Raw genomic sequence first — 21,402 nt, 5'->3', positions numbered from 1 at the left:
AGGCAAGGGGCGACCCCTAGCAGTCACAGTCACTGATCAGTCAAGAACTGCTTAGGCCTCTCTAGCATTCTAGATGTATAGAACTGAACAACCAATGAGACCAGATAGGCTTTGGCATGACTTATTATTAATAGCACTTTAAACTCAAGCAAACAAACCTAATTTGTCCGCTAGTGCCAGCAGGAAGACAGGGTGGGGAGGATGTTTAGACTTTCTCTGCTGGAAAGGGTTGTATATCAGGTAAGTACCAACGTTCCATTTCCCAGCAGAGAAGGAGCCAAGCATCCTAATACTGGGATTTACAAAAGCATCCCCCCGACTAGGGAGGGCCTGCTGGCGCAGAGGACAAGTCAGGGACAATCTGTTGTAGAATCTTACGACCAAAGGCCACCTCAGCTGAATGGAAGATGTCAAGCTTATAGTGCTTGACAAATGTGGAAGGGGACTTCCACATGACCGCTCTACAAATCTCGGCCAGAGTGCGTTAGTAGAAGCGCTTCTGGTGGAGTGGGCAGTGATGCTCTCAGGAGAGGCCAGGTCTAGGATTCTATAGCAGGTGATGATGCACTCTCTGATCCATCTTGAGAGTGTAGAGACAGAGACATTTTTGCCCCTGGACCTCAGATGGAAAGAGATGAAAAGGGCTTCTGACTTTCTGAAGGCAGCTGTACTTTTGGGGTAAATTTTGATGGCTCTGTGCACATCCAGAGTGTGCCAGAGCCTTATTATTATTATTATTATTATTATTATTATTATTATTATTATTATTATCCTTTATTTATAAAGCTCTGTAAATTTACACAGCGCTGTACATACAATCTTTTTAATTGGTTCCCTGCCCTCAGGCTTACAATCTAAAAAGACATGACACAAAGGGAGTGGTGGTAGGGAAGGGGCCTCTCTAATAGGATAATACATATAAAATACATAGCAATACAGGAAATGATTCAATAAAACAGACAACAAAAGAACATCAAATAGCAAGTGACAATTATGCAATGCCTGGGAACACTGCCCTGAACAGGATGGTCTTCAACTCCGTTTTGAAGCTGGTTAAAGAAGCAATGGCTTTTGCTCGTGGGGGAAGAAGGTTCCAGGAGTGAGGGGCAGCGAGTGAAAAGGGGCGAATCTGAGATGGGGCAGAGGAAATCCTAGGCTGAGACAGCAGACCTTGACTACTAGAATGGATGGCCCTGGTGGGAATGTGAGGAGAAAGAAGGTCTGATAAGTAAGGAGGGGCCAGCCCATGGAGGGCTTTAAACGTCGACAGCAGAAGCTTATACTGAATACAGAAAGGGAGTGGGAGCCAGTGAAGGGATGCCAACACAGGAGAGATGTGGTCAGAGCAGTGGGCGGATGTGATAATGCGTGCAGCTGAATGCTGGACAGAGATTAAAGGACGGAGGTGAGAAAGAGGAAGCCCTGCCAGAAGGATGTTACAGTAATCAAATCGTGAGATCACTAAGGCATGGACCAGGATCTTGGCAGTAGAAGCGGAGAGATATGGTCGGATTTTGGCGATATTGTATAAAAAGAATCTACAAGCCTTGGCTGTGGTCTGGATCTGAGGGATACACGACAGAGAAGAATCAAAGATAAAACCAAGACTGCGGGCTTGCTGAACTGATTGAATAGAAATGTTGTCCACAGAGACAGAAAGTTTCTAAGTCTTTAGCCGGTCGTGGACAGAAGGAGGGCAAGACGAAGTCCTGAGACGAATGGAAGACCGAATTCACCTTGGGGTTGAAACACCAGGTCTGGGCGAAGCAGAATGGAATCTAGTCTGATGACACACAGTTCTTTTCTCACTGAAAGGGCCCCAATCTCCAAGATGCGGCAGGCCGATGTCACAGCTGTAAGGATCAGCATTTTGAAGGTGAGGAATTTGAGAGACGCCTCTCTCTGTGGTTCGAAGGGTTGTATCATCAAGGCCTTTAGGATCTTGTGAAGGTCCCATGATGTGAATCAATCTTGTTGGAGGCGCCCTGTTGGAAACTCCTTTGAGCAATCTTCTAATATGAGGATGTTGGGATATTTGGGCAGCCTCCTCGTGAGGAAGGATAGAGGTAATTGCAGCCACCTGTCTCTTGACTGTGTTAGGGCAGAGGCCCTGGTCGAAACCATCTTGAAGGAACTGGAGAAGTATAAAGACCGTGACCCGAACAAAGTCTCTCTTTTTGAGCTTACACCATCTCTTAAAAGCCTTGAAGGTGTATTCTTAAATCTTGAAGGTCGATGGCCATCTATACGCCAGGATGAACTTGATCACTTCAGGGGAGTAGCTATAACCAGTCAACATAAGCCGCTCAATCTCCAGGCATGAAGCTGAAGCCAGATTAGGTCTGGATGGTGAACGTGACCTTGAGACAGCAGGTCTGGTCTGGTCGGGAGAAGTAGGCTCTGGGTTGACATGCTGGGGACACCAGGATGACCTCTGATCTGGTCCTCCGAATTTTTGACAGTAGTTTTGTCAGCAGCAGGACTAGTGGGAAGGCATATAGGAGAACCACGGGCAAGTGGCAGTTCAGAGCGTTGAAGTCCTCTGACCGCTCTGTCTGGAACCTCAAGAAGAATCTGGGGGTCTTGGCATTGTTGGGGGAGGCAAACAGGTCCACGATCGGACAACCGAATGTCACTACGATGGTCTGGAACACCCCTGGTGAAGACTCCATTCTCCATGATCTATGTCAGTCCAGCTTAGCCAATCGGCCTTGGAGTTTATTTTGTCCCTATAGGTGTTCGGCCTCTAAGGATAGCAAGTTGGCTTCCACCCAGGTCAGAGGAGTCTGGGTCTCGCCCATTAGGGGCCGAGATCTTGTACCCCCCTGACGGTTAACATGGGCCTTGGCGATAATGTTGTCTGTCCTTACCAGGACAGCCTTGTGGAGAACTAGCTGCTTGAAGGACAGGAGAGCCAGGCAAATCGCTCAAAGCTCTAGCCAGTTAATGATGTGGGACTGTTCCTCCAGGCTCCACCGTCCCTGGGCCAGGCAAGAACCACAATAAGCTCCCAAGCCTTGAAGACTGGCGTCTGTGGTGATCTGGATCTTGTCTATTGCCCAAATGGGGCGACCCCTTGAAACTGTTGGAAAGGTTCACCAGCGGAGGGACCAGCGTATATTGTTGGGAACCTGGATCTTTTGGGGCCTCTTGAGAACGATGGCTCATTGGTAAGGAAGGAGAAGCCACTGAAGAGGCCTGGTGTGGAACCTTGCACAAGGCAGGCAGTCGATGGCCACAATCATCAGACCCTGTAGGTGTGTTAGTAGCTGCAGGCTGACTTCAGGCGACTTCAGGACCCTCTGGACTGTCCTCTGGATGGTCATGATCCGATCTTGGGGAAGGTAGATTGTCCCTGTCTGGGTGTCTATCTCGGCACCCAGGTGTAGGATCTGCTGGTTGGGGTGGATGGAGCTCTTTTCTAGGTTGACTAGGAAGCCATGGTCCTCCAGTGACCTGACAATCATGTTGGTGTTGTGGATTGCTTGTTGTTTTGAGGGCGACCGGATCAGAAGATCGTCCAAATAGGGATGAACGTGGAGGCGGGGAGATCTCCAATGAGCAACCAGGGCCACCATGACCTTGGTAAATACCCTGGGAGCCAATGAGAGTCCAAAAGAAAGTGCTCTGTATTGGAAATGAAGTCTGCCATATCTGAAGTGGAGGAAACGACGGGATGAGGGGTGGATCAAAATATGCAAATAAGCATCTTGAAGCTCCAGAGAGGAGAGGAAGTCTTTGGGTTGAAGACTGTTTAGGATGCTCTGACCATCTCCATCCTGAATTTCTTTTTGTGGACAAATTGGTTGTCTCCTCTTAGTTTTATGATGGCCCTCCAGGACCCATTTTTCTTGGGAACCAGGAAAAGGGTTGAGTAGCATCCCTGTCCCTTCTGGTTGTCTGGTACAGGCTCGATGCCTCGGATGGTGAGCAGACGGTCAGTGGCCTCCAGCAGGAGGTGATGTTTTGGGAGATCTCTGGACTTGAGAGAGGGTGTGAACATGTTGCGAGAGATGTTATGGAACTCTACCTTGTATCCCTGGTGGACATTGTCCAGAACCCACCTGTCTGTGGTGGATCTCTCCCAAGTGAGAGCGAATCCCTGGAGCCAGCCCCTCACTGGAGGGACCTCATCATGATTGTTGGTTTTTTTTGAGATGGTTTGGAGCCTCCTCCACCCTTGGGGGGGGGGGAGGAGGACAGGTTTTCTTAGAGAACTTGGAGTCTCCCCGGTGAGACTTGCTGGGTCTACACTCCCTGGCTTGGAAGGAATTGGAATTAGAGTTGGAGGGAAAGAAAGACCAGGAGGAACGAAAGGAAGAGTGATGTCTAAACTGTCTTTTATCTTCCTTCTTTTTAGCCGAGATCAAGGCTTTCTATTTATCCTTACCCTCCACCAAAACAGGATCGAGGGATTAACCAAATAGCTTTGTGCCTAGAAAGGAGTGAAAGCCCAATTTTGTTTGGACTTAGATTCTACATTCCAATTCTTTAGCCAGAATTGTCATCTGACAGCCATGACTGCTGCCTGTGCTCTAGCGCACTGTTGAAATGCATCAACGGTGCCATATGCCGCGAAGGCGGACGCTTTGGCAATCTTATTAACTGTCTGTCTGACCCTGGTATCTGTATTGGGCAACAAATCAAGTAAATCCCTAGTCCGGTGAAGGGAGGCATGAATCATCACCCTCTCTAGACCCTGAGGAGGTCTGAGTGAGGATTGGAAAGGTTCGGGCCTGGGTTTGGAGGCCTGACTGACCCCCTGAGGAGTCACTATTTTCACCCTTTTGAGAAACCCCCCCAGATGGGACTGAGAGCCCACCCTTCTCTGGGACCAACCCGGCTCCCAAGTTGTCCCATGGGGAAGGGAGCTGGTGGACGGTTGGGAGGGTGGGCAAGTGTCCTGGTCAGCAGCAAGCTGAGGATCGACCCCCCCCCCGGTGCCACCAAGATGGCTGCCACCATCCGGGGCTGTGTTTTCAAAATGGCGGCCCCCACTGGAGACCACGTGGCCCAGCAACTCTCTTTCCGGGTTGGCACCAAGATGGAGGTCGCCCTCTTGGTCCATGTGGCCAAAATGGTCACCCCCATTGGTGCCCACATGTCCACAAAGGCTGCTTCCCTGGATCGGGGTACAGTAGCTGGCCCCTGCCGGGAAGAACCAGCCATGGCTAGGGTCAGAGGCCCAAGCGGAAGGAATAAGCACCGTGCCGATTGCTGGGGAGACCAGGCAGCAAGTCTCCAGAAAAGGGAAGGGCCTGCTGAGGGACGGGGCCCAACCAGCCCAGGAAGGGGGGAAAGACCGGAGGGGCAAAGGGACCTCCCCCCCAAACGACACACCACTGGGCCCCAGAGGCCACAGGCCAATGGGATCACCATCCCCCTGGGAAGCCCTGACGAAGCCCGGGCCATTCTGGGCCAACAGGGAATGAAACCAGCCGGCCAGCCGGGATTACTTACGTCCTCCCCTCTGACGGGCTCCAGTGTCATCGCTGTAGGCTCTCCCTCCTCCAACCCTGACCAGGTCGGTCGGGAAGCCTCAGCAGCAGGCTGCAGAGTAGTTCCCTCAGACAGCTGCGGCCGTGCTTCCACTCCCTGGATGGCTGATGGAGTTGGAGCCTCAGGGCACGCATACAACACCATTCAGATTCAGCTCCCCAGACTTGCCTGGCTTGCTCTTTTTTCCTTTCCTTTATTTCCTCCTTAATTTTTTTTTAAAAATCCCCTTTTTTTCTCTTCTACTCCTCTCCCCTTCAATTTCCTTCCTTCTTTCCCTAAATTCGATGGCAGGCGAGGAAGAGGCCAGGTTAACGGGTGAGCTTTCTTCCCAGCTTTGCCAGATGTGTGTCCTGAGGCTCCAGCTCCATCAGCCAGCCAGGGAGTGGAAGCATGGCCGAAGCTGTCTAGGTTTAGTTGAAGGCAACTAAAAGCACGTCCTACCAGGAGCTAGACAGGAAGAAGACTGGGGCTGCTAGGGGTTGCTCCACCCATGGAGGCAGGGTCAGGCCCTGGCCTTTGTTTTTCTCTCCCTGTCTATCAGGAGCCTTGTAGGTGGAGCTACCCAATGTTAGCATGCTCGGCTCCTTCTCTACTGGGAAACCCCAGGATATCCACAATAGCTCATTAGCATGGACCTTCTGTGACGTGATGCCTTTCAACCACACCCCGTAGTCTAGAGAACCTCTGTCTATCACAAATTGGGACCGCTTGTACAGTTCAGAGGACTTGGTCTCTTTTGTGTCAGCTTCTACCATGTAGCTCAAAGACTGTGGTCTCCTTCCTGATGACCACTTTGTCACTGAAGGAGATTAGATAGCTTCCTTTGCCATCTATCATGCAGCTCACAGCCTCTAGCCTACATTCTGCTCCTTCCAGAACTCCTCTTGTTCCCCTGGAACCACTTGCTCCTTTTGAAGTGAAGGACTTGCCTGTGACTCTCCCTGCATTATGGCAGAAAGTGATATCTGCTCAGATGCCAAAGCAATATTTGCTGGTATATACTGGTCCTCCTCCTTTCCACTGGTCACATCAGCAAGCATCTTCCCAATCTCTGCTCCCTTGGCCAGTGCTGGCACTGGGTTTTGCATTGCTGTTCTTCCCTGGATAATTCTAGAGTTGACATTGTTGGTGTCTTCTCTGCTGTGTTATCCTTTTTTGCTATTCTGCTAGTCTGGCATCTCACCCTGCTTGTTGCCCACCACAGACTCTCTCACCCCCATGAGTCAGGTAGATGGAGCACAAAGCACTTGGCTTCAGCCGTAGGCCGTTGAGCAGACTGAAGAGTAGACCGGAAGTCCTCCTGTCTCCAAGGAGCTGCTCCTGGACTTCCCTTAGAATCCTCCTCTTCCCCCAAAACCTCAGTGCAGTATCTCTCACCTTCTGCCCTCTTGGCTTTCTTTAGCTCTAGGCAGTTAGCCAAGACTTGCATCTCTCATGTCTTGCTGGGTGAAATAGGACCCATTGCAGCTACTGTCTGCTCTGCTGCCTTAACTCCTTGTTGAGCATCTGCCAGTTCTTGCTGCACCTGAACCAAACAGTTGCCAACTGGAGACTTGGCTGACCCCTGACCTTTCTGTATAAAACCCATTTAGCAGAAATGATCTGCAGAGCTGCTTTCACCTTTAGCGAGAGAGAGAGAGAACAGTGCCAAAAGAGATTCTAAACCACTCCCTTCCTTTAGCTCTCCCATACCAGGTGGCAAATAGAAAGCAAAATACAAAATATAAGACCTCTCAGTCAGTCAGCATCAAATTAGCCCCTCCCTTCAGAGAGAGGGAACTAGCCCAAAGTCAGGCTCTGACAAATAAAATAATTTGAAAGCTTAAGAAAGTTTCAAGGTAGCCAACCCTTCCTTTCTTGGTAGAGAGCTATAAACTGTCTATTAGGATAACAAAGGCGCTTTACAGACTGCCCAAAAGGGTGGTCTGCAAAGCGCCCTCATTTGCTGTGTGGAGGAGCCTCAGCGGCCAAACCATGCGATCCTCCGAGCAGCAAAAAGAAGCTGCAAAAAGCGGCTTCTTTTTGCGGCACGCTAATGACACTGCAAGGTGCTAATGGTGCACTTGTGGCATCATTAGTGCGCCGAGACGTGTGGACGCTAAGCGTCCGCTACATCAAGATGGTGGCACCCATGTAGAATGGGCATCGCCATTTTGTCCACACTCAGTACATACTAGGGTTAGGGGCGTCCGGAAAGGATGCCCCTTCCTAACCCTAGTACGTGCTGAGCACGTACTAGGGTGCCTGTGCGGAACGGGCCAAAAGGACCACTCATCAAGCAGCCAGCTCAGATTGTTAGGAGTCATCTTACACCTGTAGCCAGCCTCTTTCTGCAGTCAGTTCCCCCAGCAACCAAACTGTCCCTCCTCCCCCTAAACAGGGGTGAAAGGCTCCTGGAGGGGAGCCCCTCCCTACAGGAAAGGAACAAGAAAAATCAAAGAACCAGCCTCTGGTAGGGAACAGAAGGACCCCTTTAACAGAAGAACTGGCTAGGAGAGGAGAGAAAATAAAAAATGAAAGAGAGAAGGCACTCTCTGCAAACAATCAGTGGCCTCTGGCAACCAAGCCCTTTACAGTTTCTGGCTGTTGCACAAAGGTCCACTTGTAACACGGAGACTTTTGTTTTCAGCAAGCCAACAAACAAACGGCTCCCCTGCCACTGCAAGTATACACAGACTTAGAACAAAATGCAAGCTGTCTCCCGACATCACCCTCCTAGCCGGTCCTCACTCACCCCTTAGGTGTAAGATAGAAGCAGAGAACCTAGCAAGTAGTCAACCTGCCCTTCTGTACTCCAACTTCTTCCTCCAAAACCACAGCTGCCACCCATATAATGCCCCCTTTCAGTACCCCCACCCACTCCTGCTGTATAGGACAGAATCTCCAAGGATCCTGCAATGGTAATAGGGCCCCCTGCCTGCTTCAGCCTGAGCAGATTTGGAGCTCCTGACATGTGAAGGGAGTGAAGGTGGAAGAAAAAAGTGCTATTAAAGGAAAGGCTCTAAGTGAGGAAGAGCAAAGGGATATCTCCTACATGAAGAACCACCTTGCCCTCCAGGAACAAGTAGAAAGTATACATTACAGGATAAAATCATTTCAGCCAGACCTAAAAAAGAATCAAAATATCCTAATGCCACTGACTGATACATTCTCCTAATCTTATAGATCAGACAAGATTTGTAGTCCTTGATGTTCATGGGATAGCTGGGAATCTGAACCCTACTGTCCAGTTTGACCAGCCTTCCCCCATGGAGCCCCCACTCCCAATGTTCCTTTGTTTCAGAACACCATAGTCTGTTTGGAGAGAGAGCCAGAGACAAAAGCCTTGTGGTACTTTTGATAAACTCTGCTCAGAATCATCTCAAAGGTTCACACTTCTCCCCAACTGTTCATCTCATTGGACAGTTGCTATCTCATCACCTCTGTGATGCTGCTTCATTAAAATGTAGAATCATAGAATAGAGTTGGAAGAAACCACAAGGGCCATCCAGTCCAACCCCCTGCAGGAACTCACAATTAAAGCACCCCCAACAGATGGCCATCCAACCTCTGTTTAAAAACCTCTAAAGAAGGAGACTCCACCACACTCCAAGGGAATGTATTCCACTGTTCAACAGCTCTTACTATCAGGATCTTCTTCTAATTTTAAGGAGGAATCTCTTTTCCTGTAGCTTGAATCTATTTCTCCAGATCCTAGATTCTGGAGCAGCAGAAAACAAGCTTGCTCCATCCTCAACATGGTACCCTTTCAAATATTTAAACAGGGCTATCACCTCTTTGTTGGGGCATAGAGAGACGAGACACGTTGTGTCCACTATGACCACGTGCAGAGGTGATCCACGCAGGCAGGACGTCTGCATGGAGAGACGTCTTGGAGAGACGTCTGCAAAGGCTTCAAGCTGAGAACAGGGACGTAGCTAGGATTTTAGGAAGGTAGGGTCCAGACTAAGTGCCACCATTATAATGGGGCTTGGGTGCGGCGGCACAGCAGCACACACCATTCATTTTTCTAATGGAAGGGGGTGTCCAGACCCCAAGAAACCCCCCCTTGGCTACGTCCCTGCTGAGAAGGAAAAATTCCTCCCATACAGATTCCAGCCTTAAGCTCCCAGCTTGCAGAAATAAACACTGCTGGACAGCAAGGCTCTCACTCAAAACAAGAGGGCTTTAATTCACTTGTTCCAAGATGGCTGTCTGGTACTCTGTGCTATCTTGTATATAGTATACAAGATAGCACAGAGTACCAGACAGCCGTCTTGGATACTCACATCTCTGTATGCAAACAGACAAAGTGCTTCACCAGTCACTGACCACAACAACCCAACAACAACAACGGAGATAATCACCTTCTCTCTTATATAGGTGATCTTCTGTAAAGTCATATGATGTCTTGCCACCAATGAAACCTTGCTGGTTTCATCCCCAGGGCAGGTTGCATCATACCATTTCCCATGATGCACACCTTGACTGACTTCACCTGCTGTGCATGTTGCATCAGATGCCCCATGATGCACAGCTCCCAAATGCTGACTCATGCACACCTGCCACTTGAACTGTGGTTACCTCTGCTCCAGTTCCACCTAGTGGCCACATACATGTCATTTCCAGGCCAAGTGTGCCACATGGTCGTGAGACTCTTAACCTTCTCTTCTCCAGGCTAAACATGCCCAGCTGTATCTCCTCCCACATTTAATCATTTGTTGTCTGGGAAGAAGGCACTGATAAATGGAGGGACTCCCATTTGTTACAGGGTCATTTCGTTATTGAATACCAGACACCTGATCAACAGGAATCCAGTGAATGGTGGTGCTGCGGGCCACTTGCTTGAGATGAATGGTGGTATCTTCCCAGAGAATGTTATCAAGCTCCTTGAAGTAGAGTATGGCGGCTATGCCATGGCTGCTGTGTGCATTGTGGTCACACACCTCCCAGTATTGGTGTCGGAGAGTCTTGCTATTCATCTTGATTTCCTCAGCTTTGTATTTGTGCCTCTTTGCCCTTATCTCCTCTGCGATCCTCTTGAACAGCTCGATATTCCTGTGTGATTTCTGGAGTTGCTCCTGTGCAGTGTTCTGTCTCCCTGTGGCTAATAGGTCAAGTGTCTCCTCTATGTCTCAGGAGACCGCTCTGTTTTTCCACAGCTCATGGATGACTTGGCCATCCTGTTGGGTGTTGGTGTGCTGCACCAGTGCATTGACTTTTGTGCACTTGTGCATTTGATTTGCAGGCAGACAACAAGAAAAAGTATGACCAGCAATATTATCAGTGGCAGCATGGAAGTCTGAATGTGAAAGTGCTGAGACTCATGTGGGAATTTCTGGCCCACAAGGGATTGGTGGCTTGCCCTGCACAGGATGCCTTTTTCTTTCTGCTTCAGCCAGATGGTCCTTCCCTCCATCACTACATTGGCTCACAGTCTGCATAGTGATGCAGTAATTTGCTCTTTCCAGTTTGAACTGGAGTAAATAGGGATATTCTTTGCTCTGAGGTGTGTGGCTTAGGGCCATTTTCCTGTCATCTCAGCCATGTATATTGTCTGCACAGGTGAGTTTCAATATGAGGCTGGGCTGTTTCTTTCAGCCCATGCAGACAAGACTGTAGATAGCCACAGAGATTTTAGGAAGACTGTACATAATCCACTGGGATTGTCTCATATACCAGTTGTTTGCAAATAAATGGAACGAGTGCAAGAGCCTGGTGTGCTCTTGCTCAGTTGCTTATTTCCACTTGACTTCAACAGAAGAATATCCTAACAGATTGTGTCATGTTTGTCAATATCAACATAATGGCAATATTCAAAGACATAGCCATGTTAGTCAGGAAAATTAGTATGCAAACAGAACTTGTAGGACCTTTGAGACTAACTGAAAGTTGCTACCAACTTCTCTCTTTCACTTAGTCTCAAAGATCCTACAGTATCAACATATGTCATGTTCTAACAATTCTAACAATACTTCTGTAGTTTGGATTAAGGGTTTGTGGCTGCTATCCCTTGTCTGCCCCCAAAACTTGTTAGTTAACATTAGATGCATCATCTGTCAACTGCATATCATTTCTATTTACTTTTATCATTTCTATTTATTAGGGTTTTTTTAAAGTAAAATAAGAGTAATATGGCTATTAGGTCAATGAAACTAAAATAATAATAAATAAGCTATGCAATGGCAGAAGGAAGCAAGGAAGCAAAAGGATTCCTGTGGTCTTTTTATGATGATATCATTGGCTTGCTCCATGACCTTGTAAATCCAACCTATTAACACCATCTGTTACAGGGAGAAAATAATATATCTTTCACTCCCATGACATTCCTGTGGGATTTAAATAATTATGGTTGGTAAAGGTGCTGTATGTTCAGAAGTTAGGTGTCACATAAAGCAAAATACTGAGAAAGATGTGGCTCCTTTTCCATCCCTTCAAAATGAACACCTTAAGTGAAGTTCAGGAATGGTGTATCTTGAGAAGTGATCAAGACCATTTCCAGTAGACTTCTTAGTTTACCCCTTGTAAATGTATGGCCATTTCTCCATAGTCCATGATTGTGGCCAAATGTTTATTCATGTGTCTCCTAGGAATTTCAGAGACTAATCCGAAAATTTATTTGGGAATCTTTCCATCAAGAAACTATAGGGTACTCTGAGGAACCTTTTCACACTTGTTGATTATAGTGACATTTTAGAATATCTGTTCTGTGTAGCTTTTTTCATGGAGACATGAAGGACCTGGTGAGCACTAGGCAGCACAGTATAATGATTTGACATTGGATTATGACTTTGGAAACCAACCTCTTGGTGACCCTGGACAAATCACACCACTTCCTCCTCAGAGGAAAACAAAAGTAAACCCTTACTTGAACAAGTCTTGCCAAGAAAACCCCATGATAAGTTCCCTGAGGGTCACCATAGTCATAAAAGATTTGAAGGCACACAGTAACAACTATAAGGCAGCACCGGAGTAGTCATCCAGGAATGTAGCATTGGGCCTGAACAGACAAGCCAAAATAAAGCTGCTTTGGGTCACTTTGGAGGTATGCTGTTTAAATGATGCATGCATCTTAAGAGGCCAGAAGCTGTGCCAAAGCTGCACTCTAGTCCTTAGTGACCTCCAAAGTGACCCAAAGCAGGTTTATTTTGGCCTGTCTGTTCAGGCCCATTGTCTATTTTTTAATAAGTCTCCCCATTTTGCTTTAATAATGAGGGTTTAACTTAAAAGTGTTTTCAAAATAAAGTGCCATTAAAACTTCAGAGAACTTCTGGCTGCAGATCACTGTTGGGTAAAGAACACTGTTATTGTGTATCTTCTGTGAGAAATCAATGAGGAATGTAGCATTATCATAATACAGTAGAGCTGACCTGGGCCCCTTAAGTCTCTCACTTCAAGCCTAATGTCATATTGAGAGCAAAACCTTGCACACTGAGCTTTTCTCATTCTTAAGATGCTATATTGCATGAGAGTTTCAAAACAATCCTCTCCAATCTATCTCATGCATTCCAGTTAGGTTACCATTTTAAAGCTATATGAGAGAAGTTATGTGGAATGGTATGCCTGGATGACTTTTTCAGCCCCGTATAGTTAAGATTATTGTGATAACATGTGCATATTGTAAGAGTTCTGGCTGTGATGCTGAAAAGCTTGGAAAAGATTGAGAGAGATGTTACCACATTCTTATGCCCAACAAAGGGCACATTTTGCACATTCTGGATGCATGGGATTCTAGCAGCTAGGTAGGTAACTGTAGCCTTTGTTTCCATGCCACATTTTGCTACCCTGTCAGACCTGTTGTGAGAGATTCATTGTGAGTTGACACTGCACCACCCCTGAAACTGACAGAGTAAAAACATGGCATTTTCTGCACATATCCTCAACATTTACATTTATAGGAGTTATCTCTTATAAGTGGATTGCCTTCAAGATGTCAATGCTGAAAATATCAAGGCTTGCTAAAGTATTAGAATGCTGTTAACAATAACAGAGTAACATCCCACCCTCCTACAAAATTGGGACCATGAGTTACAGTGCTCATCAGATAACTAGCGAGTGCTAAAGTTGTTAGAAGACAAACTTTATTTAAACTTTATTTATATTTCATAACTCTCTCTCTCTCTTTCTCTCTCTCTCTCTCTCTCTCTCTCTCTCTCTCTCTTTCTCTTAATTTTGCTTGCTCTATTATCCATGTTACTAACCTGATGGTTTTGTTTCCTGTTAAGAGTTGCTTTGCATGCCATTTTTTCTTTCTGGCTAACAAGTATATGGTTGATTCTCTTCCTCTCTATGATTCAGGTGCCTCACTCTTTCCTTTCCAGGTTCTTCCAGTTCTTTTAACATGTCAAACTCTGGAGATTTGTTCATGAGCGTGCAGTCACTCAATGGGGATTCTTACCAAGGGGCCCAAGTTGGAGCCAACGTGCAGTCACAGGTAGGGATCCATCGGATGAACTGCCAGTGAATGCATCATTGTCAGAATAAGGAGCCTTTGATCCTATTGGCTTTACTCATTCCTGTTACAAGAGAGGAACTGAAACTCTAACCAACCTGAACCAGGCAAAATGAAACCAAAACTCAAAACCAGCCATTGAAAAATAAATGTATTCAGGGAATCACACCCACACTTTGTGAATGCATTTGGCTCTGGCTTGAAAGTTATAGTGAAATCAAGATTTTGAGTGGAAAGAATGATATAACATGGACAATGCAGCTTGCTTAGTGGATTTTCTGGGGGAAGGCACAAGATATTTATACTTAGGACTTATTTTTCAAGATGTACATACTTTCACCTTTTCCTTAGTCTAATGACAAGAGAGTGATGCTGGACACAAAAGTGCCACTAATCTATTTCACTTATCAACCAGATCTAGTCATCCCAGCTTCAATCCATTTTTATAGGGAAAGGTTTAGGAGATCATTTCCATAATGTAAACCAGGGGTAGGCAACCTGCGGCCCGCGGGCCGGATGCGGCCCGGCAAGGCCTTGGGACCGGCCCCAGCCCGGTCCTGCCGCCGATTGCCAATGGGGCCTTTGAGGGGTCAATAGCATCCATTTATATTAACATTATTTTAAAAATCAGCAAATTTTTTCACGTGTCCTCCATTTTTTTTTAAAAAAAGTGTCTTCCATTTGAAAATTTTGTCCTACATTTGCCCTGGTTTATTTATATATTTAATTTTTTTTAATTAATTAATTATTTTTTGGCTTCAGCCCCCCAGTTGTCTGAGGGACAGCAACCCGGCCCCCGGCTCAAAAAGGTTGCCTACCCCTGATGTAAACCTTGTAGGGGAGATGTAATAGTGTAGGGGAGATGCAACAGTGGTTCCAGCCTCTTAGATGTTCACCACCAATCCTGTAGTTGTCTTTTACCTTTGGCTCATCACACTAGGATTGTAGATAATTTGAGAAATCAGACATTTCCATAATTTGACACAAGATACAGACTACCTTGTTACCTGAAAGCAGAAAAGAGTGCATGCTAGATGTCAGGAGATAAAGTATAAGAGTGGTGAAACTCATATATCCTCATTTATATGAGGTCAGCCCTCTTTATTTCCAAGTGTTATTGTTTTCAATGACTGACAGCTAGATAACAGCAGTAACAGATTAACGCTAGATTTCTTCTTTCCATATAATTGTTAACGCAGCTAAAAATTCCAATCAGCTTTCCTGTCCCCTTGTCAGTTTACCCTACCAACCATTGCAATTCTAAGAATATAACATGGACTGCTGCTAAAATCAGGGATTGTGGCAGTGAGTGTGTCTATAGGAGGGAAACAGCTGTTCTCTTTTGTTCTTTGGAGTGAGTGTTGGAATTCTTGACTTTTGTCATATATTCATATTTGAATAATTCCCAAAATTAGCTTTGCCTTTTCATATCTTATGTTCCTAATTCTCTCTTTGTTGTTGTTGTTGGTCTGTTTAGGTGGATACCCTTCGCCATGTTATCAGCCAGACAGGAGGATACAGTGACGGGCTCGCAGCAAGTCAGATGTATAGTCCACAGGGAATCAGTGTAAGAAAAATAGGCTTCCCTTTTCCTTTTTTTTTTTTTTTCTATATTGTTTTCTTTTTTTCTCTAGCTTCCAATTATTTCAAAGCCATAGGGCTCAGAATGCCACTTAGTAGTACTTGTCTTAGCTTTACAGTCACCTAGTTTATTGCTTCTGTATTGGTCATGCCAACGGCAGAGTTCTATCTGCAAAAAAGTGGTGAGTGGGCAGGCTTTGTGCAGGCAGCTGGCGTCTAGGGCTGTCAGACACAATCAACATTCACATGGCACCTGCGGCCACTTGCATTCTGCTTAGAGGAGCTGCTAAACAGGTGACACCTAGTGCAATGGCAGTAAGGGATGTCACCACAAACCATGACCTAGACATCTTCAACAAGAAGGCTAAGGGCTGCAGCCCACTGCATGTGAATGTGCCATTTTAAAAATAGTGTAGACCTCTTTCCTACCCACATCAGTGTCAAAAGTCAAAAACAGATGATTAACAAGTGGCTGCTGATAATGGTGGTGGTAGTGATTATGATGATGACCGTAATAATAATTTAAAAATAATAGTAAGATAAAAACATAAAGGGTGGTGGTGGTGAGGAACATCTTCTACTTGTTCTGGGTTGTGCTGGCGGCTCCTGACTAGCATGAAAATTCATAGCGACAAGCCGTGTTGTACAGAATGAAATTGATCAGACAGACACAAGGAGAATTGAGTGTAGATTTAGGACAGCAATCCAACTTCATTTCTCAGATCAATCATCCGCCATTTCAGTGGTGATGACAGCAAGCTGGGACAAGAGGTCAGCCTGGAAAAGGAGGCTGCCTCACATAGCATCAAGGGTTCTCTCTTTCCCTTTTAGAAATCAGAAGGAAAGCTGTGCTCAAGAATTGCCTGAAAATACTGGAAGGATAAGACATGGTTTACATCTTTTTTTTTTCTTTTTTTTTTTTTTGGCTGGTTGTTTGCATAGATGCTTTGGACATGGAGACTGCCAGTTGAGGTGGTGGTGAAGGGCTTCCTTCCCACCAAACACAAGATATTATCCAGGATTTCTACTGGCCAGAATCCTGTATCAACTATTTAACTAAGTATACTTAATTAGGTAAACCAGTGGTATTCAAACTTTTACCCTTGGGACATGCCTTTACATGTATTTAGTGTGCATATTTTCATTCATACATTCATGTATATTCATATTTTAACCTTTTATAAGGAAATAACATTGTTCAAATTAGAACAGTTTTACTTAAGAAAGTCAAAGTTTAACTCAGTGCATGTGTAAATTTTACACATAAAAATATTTAGGAAGAGGAGGAGGAAGAGGAGGGATCAGTGCCTCCATGTGTTCCACACCCCACCACAAAAGTAGGTCTCATTCCCCCTGCAAGTCCTGGCCCACAGTTTGAGAACTACTGAAATAACTTGTTCTGGCCGGACCTCGTTTCCTCCTCCCCCCAAAAAAACTTGATGGAAGCATCATTCAGACATTCTCTAGTCACCAGCTTAATGGATCTCCTTCTCCCCATGCAACTGATGCCTGGTAAAGTAGGTTTGGATGAGGCATTATGAAGATCCATAACTGTTTCGTATTTACAGTTGCTACTTAGTCATGATTGTGACACTATTGCCACAATTGTAGCTCTCCCCTCAACCTACTTTATTGGGTATCAGCTGCAATGGAAAAAAGAGATCCATTCTGCAAGCAAAGGAGCATGGACGAGTGACATTTCTGTCAGGTTTGGGTTGATATCAGGCCAGGAGAGGTTACTTAATTAAGAATACTTTAAGTATGCTGTACTTAACTAGGTACCTGATGCAGAATTCTGGCCAACAAGTCCTGAGTGAGTCTACTCAGTGGGGGTTGTGCAGCATGGCTCATTGGCCCTGCTACACATGGCAATTTGAAACAAAGAAACCAAAGCTAAGATGAGATGTGAGGAAAAACATTAATTAGAAGTACTTGTCAAGACCATATTTCTCTCATTTCCTTCCACATGCTTTTTGTTAGAGAGTACAAAATTTTCAGCAGTAAAAGCCAAGTAAGACCCTATACAGACTGGCAGAAAGTGCTGGCCTGTGAGCAGAGTCAGGGAGCAGCGTCCTCATGATGTTTGCCCTAACTCTACCCCCATGCTACCATTTTGGTGCTTGCCAGTCCAGAGGACATGCACCATCTTGATGCATCTCCGGTGCTGTGTCCAAATGATACAGCTCCAAAGGGGCACCACAGAGCTGCACCACCGTGGCTATGGAGCACTTTAGAGGGCCCAAAAAGAAGCCGCTTTCCAGAAGCTGGATCGGGGCCGCAGCAATCTGTACAGCCCAAGTCAAAGTTTACTGGTCTGTAGGATGGCTAAGAATTATTCATATGGGAGCTTTATGACTATTGTGTTGATGGTGGAATGTTACTAAAAGGACAATTGTACACTAGACAGGTTGACTTGCAACTAGTGTAGGAAGTGTGCAGAGCAAAGGGACATGCCAAAAACCAGATTAGACAATTATAGAAGCAACCACATTTATTGTTCATATCTGTGCCTATTTATGTATTAAAATGGAGTTTCGATTGTGAACATCAAATATGCCTTCCCTCTCCCACATTGCTTTCTCATATTCTGTCACATTTCTCCCATATTGGCTCAGTCCTATGAACGGTTGTCTGTTGGATACTTGTAACATAGAATGACAACATCAGGATAGTTTCATTTGTACTGCCTCCATATGCTTCTTCCAGTGAACAGACAAATATAGTATGGTCCACCACTCAGCTACAGACAAACATCAATTGCCAAGGCAGCATTGAAGCTGGAACTAATCAAGCATGAGATACCATGCCATATCTATATTGCCTGAACAATATGACTGAGGGTGTGGCCTTTGCCAGCTAGAATCATAGAATCATAAAGTTGGAAGAAACTGCAAGGGCCATCCAGTCCAACCCTGCCATGCAGGAAATTTCAATCAAAGCATCCCCAACAGATGGCCATCCAGCCTCTGTTTCCAGCTACAGTTTCCCAGCATTATGGAGTTTGAGTGAACATGAACAGCTCTGAACAAAACATGTTAAACTGAAAGCTTTTACTGGTGGATCAAACTTGGGTTTGAAAAAAGGTGCCTGAGTGGATAGAAGTAAGGTAAAGGAAGGTATCACTTTCATGCGAACAGCAAACATAGCTGTCTCCATCGAATTTAGCATGGTCTTCAAATGTCCTTCTTATATGTCTGATCACACATATACACACACTTATTTCCTAGCCGAATTCTGTTAATTGACATTATCATATACTGGCAAACTTCAGTTCAGGTCAGTTCATCTTTATTACAGTCATAGACCAGCACAGATAAAAGGGGGATACAGAATAAAAGAAAGAAAGTAATGTAAAAAACAATGGTAAAATCAAGGGGGGGGAAACAAAGTAAAAACATACAGATTAAAAACCATATAGCCTCAACAGGATTCCTGCCATTTGTTGTTGGGGATACACAATAAAAGAAGGTAATGGTAAAGGCAAGGAAAAACAAGATAAAAGCCAGGTAAAAACAGTATTTCCTTTTAAAGTCTAGTGTGGCAGGGCAAGATTAATACTAGTCTACTATGGAGGTCATTACCTGATGGATTTTAATTGCAGCTGCATAGAATCTGGCAACATTATATGTTATATCCAGATTGGTGTCCAAAAGCAGTAAGGAAGGACTGGTGGGTCCTTGGTGTTTATACAATAGAGGAGAGAGAAGGCTGAGGTGGATGTCCCTGTAATATGAGCACTGGAATGATACATGCTCTTTTGTTTTTATTTGGCCAGATTCACAGGGGCATAATCTGTTTGAAAAGGGATCTTCTCATATCTGCCTTCAAGAACAGCAGAGGGGAGGACATGGCATTGTGCCAAAGTAAAGATTCACCAGTGTTTAGGTACTTCAAGTTTTGCTAAATAGGTCATAGGTGACAATAAAAGTTGAGACACTAGCTAGATCTAGCTATACCTCTATCTATCACCCATTGTTTGAAGATGGCTTTAGTTTGGCTCTAGATACAGAGTGAAAATCTGCTTTAAGGTCTACAAAGGCAACATGATGATGAGGAACAGCAGCAGGGACAGATCTCAGGTACAGAGCAGGGGACCCAGAGAGCTCCACCAAAGGGAACAGCCGCTGCTAAGCCTCGGAGGAGGCGTGTGGTGGTCGTGGGGGACTTCTTGCTCAGAGGCACTGAACCAGTGGTTTGTGGGCCTGACAAGATGTCTCGGGAGGTGTGCTGTCTCCCTGGGGCAAAGATCCGTGATGTGACAGAGAGGCTGACAAGACTTGTCAAGCCTACTGACCATTACCCCTTTCTTTTGGTTCATGTGGGAACCAATGATACTACAAGGCATAGCCTTCAAAATATCATAAGGGATTATGAGGCTTTGGGTAGGAAGTTGAAAGAGGTGGATGCACAGGTTGTCATCAACTCTCTTCTCCCAGTTGAAGGGCAAGGTCCAGGAAGGGAGAAGAAAATAGCGGATGTAAACAACTGGCTCCGCAGATGGTGCCACCAAGAACGATTTGGATTCTTGGACCATGGGCTGCGGTTCCATGAGGAGGTACTTCTGGCAAGGGATGGGTTGCATCTCACACCAGTTGGCAAAAACGTCTTTGCCAATATGTAGGGGAGGGAGACAGTATTCTGGAAGGCAAAAAGGCTGGAGAAAATAGTCAAACTGTCATAGAAGGAACAAGGCAAACAGTGCAAGGACCCAACAGTTGGAGGCAAAAATGTTTGCACAGGCAGCAAGTAAAGGGAACACATGGTCTTAAATGTCTCTGCACTAATGCACAGAGCATGGAAAATAAGCAAGATGAACTCGAAATCCTAGTGCAACAAAGCAAATAAGATATAATTGGCCTCACTGAAACCTGGTGGGATGAGTCTCATAATTGGAATGTAGAAATAGAAGGATATAACCTTTTTAAGAGAAACAGGCCAAACAGGAAAGGAGGAGCAATAGCCCTATATGTCAGGGACATTTACACCAGTGAAGAGATCCAGGACAACAAACCACACACTCAGGAAGGAGAGATGTAGTAGTGATGGGTGACTTCAACTACCCTGATATTTGTTGGAAGTCAAACTCAGCCAAATCCTCAAGGTCTAGTAAATTCCTCACTTGCCTCAATCATATGCCCTGATCATATCCAGCCGCCCTGATCATATCCATGGAAGGGCGGGGTAGAAATAAAATTTATTATTATTATTATTATTATTATTATTATTATTATTATTATTAAAGACAATTTCATTGTCCAAAAGATGGAAGAGGCAACAAGGGGGTCAGCTATTTTAGATCTGATCCTAACCAACAAGGATGACTTAGTTAATGAAGTGCAAGTGGTGGGATCGTTAGGTGGAAGTGACCAGGTTCTCCTGGAGTTTGTTATACAGTGGAAGGGAGAAGCCAGGTATAGTCTGACACGCATTCTAGACTTTAGGAAAGCTGATTTCAGTAAACCTAGAGAAATATTGGGGGTGATCCCATGGTCAGGAATACTAAAAGAGAAGGGAGTTCAAGATGGATGGGAGTTTCTCAAAAGGGAGATACTGAAGGCACAAATTAAAACAGTTCCACTGAGGAAGAAAAATGGGAGATGTCGCAAGAACCCAGGATGGATGATCAAGGAACTTTCAACTCAGCTAAATTTTAAACAGAACATGTATGAGAAATGGAAAAATGGGGAAATCACCAAAGAGGAATTCAGACAAATAGCTAGCATGTGTAGAGATAAGGTCAGAAAAGCTAAAGCACAGAATGAACTCAGGCTTGCTAGAGAGGTTAAGAACAACAAAAAGGGCTTTTATGGATATGTCCGCAGCAAAAGGAAGAAGTACGGCCACTGCGTGGAGAAGATGACAAAATGCTAACAGAAGACAGAGAAAAGGCA

General features: G+C 45.3%; 1 protein-coding gene across 5 annotated transcripts in view; it reads left to right on the top strand.

Annotated features, from left to right (window-relative positions):
- The window catches only part of PBX1 (PBX homeobox 1), a 550,595-nt gene that overhangs the window by 467,602 nt on the left and 61,591 nt on the right, over positions 1-21,402 (top strand). For 3 of the 5 annotated variants that reach the window (XM_042463120.1, XM_042463117.1, XM_042463118.1), the window contains exons 7-8: positions 13,800-13,912; positions 15,408-15,497. In XM_042463120.1, coding sequence (XP_042319054.1) covers positions 13,800-13,912; positions 15,408-15,497 — 203 coding nt within the window. The remainder of the gene's footprint in view (positions 1-13,799; positions 13,913-15,407; positions 15,498-21,402) is intronic. The other 2 variants (XM_042463121.1, XM_042463122.1) reach the window with 1 other exon arrangement.

Source organism: Sceloporus undulatus, chromosome 4 (assembly GCF_019175285.1).
Source record: "Sceloporus undulatus isolate JIND9_A2432 ecotype Alabama chromosome 4, SceUnd_v1.1, whole genome shotgun sequence".
Classification (NCBI taxonomy): domain Eukaryota; kingdom Metazoa; phylum Chordata; class Lepidosauria; order Squamata; family Phrynosomatidae; genus Sceloporus; species Sceloporus undulatus.
The sequence above is the reverse complement of the archived record's forward strand: the minus strand, read 5'-3'. Positions and strand labels throughout refer to the sequence as shown.